Raw genomic sequence first — 6,000 nt, 5'->3', positions numbered from 1 at the left:
GCAACGTCGCTGTAGCGCTGCAGCCGGGCAACGTCACTGCAGCCGGGCAACGTTGCTCTAGTGGTGTAGTGCTGCAGCCGGACAATGTAGTGGCAAGGTAGCGCTGGCAGCCCGGGCAACGTTGCTGTAGCGCTGCAGCCGGGCAACGTTGCTGTAGCGCTGCAGCCGGGCAACGTTGCTGTAGCGCTGCAGCCGGGCAACGTTTGCTGTAGCGCTGCAGCCGGGCAACGTTGCTGTAGCGCTGCAGCCGGGCAACGTTGATGTGGCGCTGCAGCCGGGCAACGTTGCTGTAGTGGTGTAGCGCTGCAGCCGGGCAACGTTGCTGTAGTGGTGTAGCGCTGCAGCCGTACAATGTTACTGTAGTGCTGCAGCCGGGCAACGTTACTGTAGTGCTGCAGCCGGGCAACGTTACTGTAGTGCTGCAACCGGGCAATGTTACTGTAGTGCTGCAGCCGGGCAACGTTTCTCTAGTGGTGTAGTGCTGCAGCCGGACAATGTAGTGGCAAGGGTAGTGCTGCAGCCGGGCAACGTTGATGTAGTGCTGCAGCCAGGCAACGTTGATGTAGTGCTGCAGCCGGGCAACGTTGTTGTAGTGCTGCAGCCGGGTAATGTTACTGTAGTGCTGCAGCCGGGCACCGTTACTCTAGTGGTGTAGTGCTGCAGCCGGACAATGTAGTGGCAATTGTAGTGCTGTAGTGCCGGGCAATGGTAGTGCTGCAGCCGGGCAACGTTGATGTAGAGCTGCACCCGGGTAACGTCGCTGTAGCGCCGCAGCCGGACAACGTCGCTGTAGTGGTGTAGTGCTGCAGCCGGGTAACGTCGTGGAGTGGTGTAGTGCTGCAGCCGGACAACGTCGCTGTAGTGGTGTAGTGCTGCAGCCGGACAACGTCGCTGTAGTGGTGTAGTGCTGCAGCCGGGTAACGTCGTGGAGTGGTGTAGTGCTGCAGCCGGACAACGTCACTGTAGTGGTGTAGTGCTGCAGCCGGGTAACGTCGTGGAGTGGTGTAGTGCTGCAGCCGGACAACGTCGCTGTAGTGCTGCAGCCGGGTAACGTCGTGGAGTGGTGTAGTGCTGCAGCCGGGCAACGTCGCTGTAGTGGTGTAGTGCTGCAGCCGGGTAACGTTGTGGAGTGGTGTAGTGCTGCAGCCGGACAACGTCGCTGTGGTGGTGTAGTTCTGCAGTCGGGTAACGTCGCTTTAGTGCCACAGCCGGACAACGTCACTGTAGTGCCACAGCCGGACAACGTCACTGTAGTGCCGCAGCCGGCTAACGTCACTGTAGTTCTGCAGCCGGGCGACGTTGCTGCAGGGGTGCTGCAGCCGGGCGACGTTGCTGCAGGGGTGCTGCAGCCGGGCGACGTTGCTGCAGGGGTCTGCAGCCGGGCGACGTTGCTGCAGGGGTGCTGCAGCTGGTGGGTGAGAGACAGTGCTCCTCCACGTGACATACAGCCACATTCATTAGCCACTCCAGCACATTGCCGGGATATTTAATTCTATTGGATTTCTGAGTGAATGAGAAAAAGCAGGAGTGAGTGAGGGAGGGAGGGAGTGGGAGACAATGTAGAGAACATCTCTAAGGCAACCTGTAATGATGTGCAATTCCTCAAGGGACTCAACAAAGACTGCTGGGCGAGTAGTACGCTTGGTTGCGTTTGGTGCACATCAAAACCTCACAGCGGTATAGTTTCCTACTCACAAAGGCATTTCAGTCTTTCCTTTTCTTCATGCCTGATGAACGTTGGCTGTCTGATGGAGGGATACTGGTAGGCTACACCTCAGATATTTGAAGGTATTTAAGTTACAGAAGGAGCTCCTCACTGTACTCAGCAGTATTAATAGCTAGGCTACTTTGTTCTAAGTCAAAACAAACTGAAATTTCACATTTACCTTAGTGTTCAGACCATTTACTCTACTTTGTTGAAGCACCTTTGACAGCGATTACAGCCTTGAGTCTGTTTGGGTATGACGCTACATTCTTGGGGCACACCTGTATTTCTGGAGTGCCATTCTTCTCTGCAGATTCTCTCAAGATCTGTCAGGTTGGATGGAGAGCGTCGCTGCAAAGCTATTTTCTGGTCTCTCCCAGAAATGTTTGATTGGGTTCAAGTCCGGACTCTGGCTGGGGAAATATTTTTAGGGGAAGGGTAGCCCTCTATAGTCCTTTAAAGTCGCCGTATTGTTTGACATGTTAAATACTGTGCAACAAAGATGCGTATTGTCCTCAATTTGAGTAAAATTACCAACTGGAGAAATTGGGCTTTGAATGGGCTTTGTAAAGGGCTTTAACTTTCCCTTCTGGGTAATATTACTGTAGTGGTGTAGTGCTGCAGCCGGGTAATGTTACTGTAGTGGTGTAGTGCTGCAGCCTTTAAACAGCTTGGAAAATTCCAGAAAATGATGTCATGGCTTAGAAGCTTCTGATAGGCTAATTACATCAGTTGAGTCAATTGGAGGTGTACCTTTGGATGTTTTCAAGGCCTACCTTCAAACTCAGTGCCTCTTTGCTTGACATCATGGAAAATCAAAAAAATCAGCCAAGACCTCAGAAAAAAGATTGTAGACCTCATCAAGTCTGGTTTATCCTTGGGAGCAATGTCCAAACACCTGAAGGTACCACGTTCATCTGTACAAACACCATGGGACCATGCAGCCATCATACCGCTTAGGAAGGAGACGCTTTCTGTCTCCTAGAGATAACATACTTTGGTGCGAAAAGTGCAAATCAATCCCAGAACAGCAGCAAAGGACCTTGTGAAGATGCTGGAGGAAACAGGTACAAAAGTATCTATATCCACTGTCAAACGAGTCCTATATCGACATCACCTGAAAGGCCGCTCAGCAAGGAAGAAGCCACTGCTCCAAAACCGCCATAAAAAAGCCAGACTAAGGTTTGCAACTGCACATGGGGACAAAGATCGTACTTTTTGGAGAAATGTCCACTGGTCTGATGAAACAAAAATAGAACTGTTTGGCCATAATGACCATCGTTATGTTTGGAGGAAAAGGGGAGGCTTGCAAGCTGAAGAACGCAATCCTAAACGTGAAGCACGGGGGTGCAGCATCATGTTGTGGGGTGCTTTGCTGCAGGAGGGACTGGTGCACTTCACAAAATAGATGGCATCATGAGGAAAATTATGTGGATATATTGAAGCAACATCTCAAGACATCAGTCAGGAAGTTAAAACTTGGTTGCAAATGGTCTTCCAAATGGACAATGACCCCAAGCATACTTCCAAATTGTGGCAAAATGGCTCAAGGACAGCAAAGTCAAGGTTGGAGTGGCATTGCCCTGACCTCAATCCTTATAAAATGTGTGGGCAGAACTGTAAAAGCGTGTGCGAGGAAGGAGGCCTACAAACCTGACTCAGTTACACCAGCTCTGTCAGAGGAATGGGCCAAAAGCTTGTGAAAGGCTATCCAAAACGTTTGACCCAGTTAAACAATTTAAAGGCAATGCTACCAAATACTAATTGATTGTATGTAAACTTCTGACCCACTGGGAATGTGATGAAATAAATGAAAGCTGAAATAAATAATTCTCTCTTCTATTATTCTGACATTTCACATTCTTAATATAAAGGGTGATCCTAACTGACCTGAAAAAGGGAATTTTTACGAGGATTAAATGTCAGGAATTTTGAAAAAATTTAGGGTTGGTAAATGTATTTGGCTAAGGTGTATGTAAACTTCCGACTTCAATAATTAAAGTTGGACTATAAATTGTGCCTTCCTGTGTTTTACTTACGCTAAAATTTGTGTTGTATTTGACTCAGCCATTTTCTTTGTTCATATTCTTATCTTTTATTATTTCTTATTGTTGTTGCATTGTCCAGAAGGAGCCTGTGAGTAAGCATTTAGTTGGAAGGTGTATACCGTGTGTGTCCCTTAAGTACGACTAATACAACGTCAAACTTTCTGGGGCATCAGATTCCGGGTGGTTTCCCTATTAGGGTTAGCTTATAGGAATCTGTTGTAATCCGCCACAACAGATAGTTTCAGTCCAAAATGGCACCCTATTCCCCATGTAGTCCACCACTTCTTCAATGCAGTCATCATTCTCTTGACTGTATTACTAGTGTATTGCCTCAATGGCTTAACTTTCTATCTTGGCTAAACAGGTTTCTTTTGTCTGTTTGCAGAAACGTCACAACGCTGACAGTGTCGTCAACAAGAAGGAATGTCAAGGTACTGCCCAATTCTTTCTGTCTTTGTTGMTGTAATTATAGATTGATTGATGTTTTATTGCCCTTCAAGTGGTAATTCTTTTCATAGCTCACTAAGAAGGTCTCAAGTTGCATATATATATATATATATGTTCAAAAGTTGGGGTCACTTAGAAATGTCCTTGTTTTCATGAAAACATACATGAAATGAGTTGCAAAATGAATAGGAAATATAGTCAAGATGTTGACAAGGTTATAAGTAATGATTTTTAATTGAAATAATTGTGTCCTTCAAACTTTGCTTTCGTCAAAGAGTCCTCCATTTGCAGCAATTACAGCCTTGCGGACCTTTGGCATTCTAGTTGTCAATTTGTAATCTGAAGAGATTTCKKCCCATGCTTCCTGAAGCACCTCCCATAAATCAGATTGGCTTGAGATCAATAGGGTTGAGATCCGGTGACTGTGCTGGCCGTCCATTATAGACAGAACACCAGCTGACTGCGTCTTCCCTAAATAGTTCTTGCATAGTTTCAAATCAAATCAAAGTTTATTTGTCACGTGCGCCGAATACAACAGGTGTAGTAGACCTTACAGTGAAATGCTTACTTACAGGCTCTAACCAATAGTGCAAAAAAGGTGTTAGGTGAACAATAGGTAAGTTAAGAAATAAAACAACAGTAAAAAGACAGGCTATATACAGTAGCGCGGCTATGAAAGTAGCAAGGCTACTTACAGACATCGGTTAGTCAGGCTGATTGAGGTAGTATGTACATGTAGATATGGTTAAAGTGACTATGCATATATGATGAACAGAGAGTGGCAGTAGCGTAAAAGAGGGAATGGTGGGTGGCAGGACACAATGCAGATAGCCCGGTTAGCCAATGTGCGGGAGCACTGGTTGGTCGGCCCAATTGAGGRAGTATGTACATYTATGTATAGTTAAAGTGACTATGCATATATGATAAACAGAGAGTAGCAGCAGCATAAAAGAGGGGTTGGGGGGGCACACAATGCAAATAATCCGGGTAGCCATTTGTTTACCTGTTCAGGAGTCTTATGGCTTGGGGGTAAAAACTGTTGAGAAGCCTTTTTGTCCTAGACGTGGCACTCCGGTACCGCTTGCRATGCGGTAGTAGAGAGAACAGTCTATGACTGGGGTGGCTGGGGTCTTTGACAATTTTTAGGGCCTTCCTCTGACACCGCCTGGTGTAGAGGTCCTGGATGGCAGGCAGCTTAGCCCCAGTGATGTACTGGGCCATACGCACTACCCTCTGTAGTGCCTTGCGGTCAGAGGCCGAGCAATTGCCGTACCAGGCAGTGATGCAACCAGTCAGGAWGCTCTRGATGTTGCAGTTGTAGAACCTTTTGAGGATCCCAGGACCCATGCCAAGCCTTTTTAGTTTCCTGAGGGGGAATAGGCTTTGTCGTGCCCTTTTCACAACTGTCTTGGTGCGTTTGGACCATTCTAGTTTGTTGTTGATGTGGACACCAAGGAACTTGAAGCTCTCAACCTGCTCCACTACAGCCCCGTCGATGAGAATGGGGGCGTGCTCGGTCCTCCTTTTTCTTGTAGTCCACAATCATCTCATTTGGCGCTGTGCTTTGGGCCATTGTTTTGTTGTTGGAGGAAATTGGCTTCAATTCAGCGCCCTCCACAGGGTATGGCCTGGGGTTGCAAAATGGAGTGATAGCCTTCCTTCTTCAATATCCCTTTTACCCTGTACAAATCTCCCACTTTACCACCACCAAAGCCCCCCCAGACCATCACATCATATCCAGTGTGCCTCCAGCACTCCTCCAGCATCTTAATMTTTTCTMCGTCTCACGAATGTTGTTCT

The 6,000-nt window shown here is 47.4% G+C and overlaps 1 protein-coding gene across 1 annotated transcript in view; it reads left to right on the top strand.

Moving 5' to 3' along the window:
• Window positions 1-6,000, top strand: part of atp8a1 (ATPase phospholipid transporting 8A1) — a 222,843-nt gene that overhangs the window by 98,528 nt on the left and 118,315 nt on the right. The window contains exons 5-6 of the mRNA XM_070444153.1: window positions 1,174-1,415; window positions 4,139-4,184. Coding sequence (XP_070300254.1) covers window positions 1,174-1,415; window positions 4,139-4,184 — 288 coding nt within the window. The remainder of the gene's footprint in view (window positions 1-1,173; window positions 1,416-4,138; window positions 4,185-6,000) is intronic.

Source organism: Salvelinus sp. IW2-2015, linkage group LG6.2, assembly GCF_002910315.2.
Source record: "Salvelinus sp. IW2-2015 linkage group LG6.2, ASM291031v2, whole genome shotgun sequence".
NCBI lineage: Eukaryota > Metazoa > Chordata > Actinopteri > Salmoniformes > Salmonidae > Salvelinus > Salvelinus sp. IW2-2015.
The sequence above is the reverse complement of the archived record's forward strand: the minus strand, read 5'-3'. Positions and strand labels throughout refer to the sequence as shown.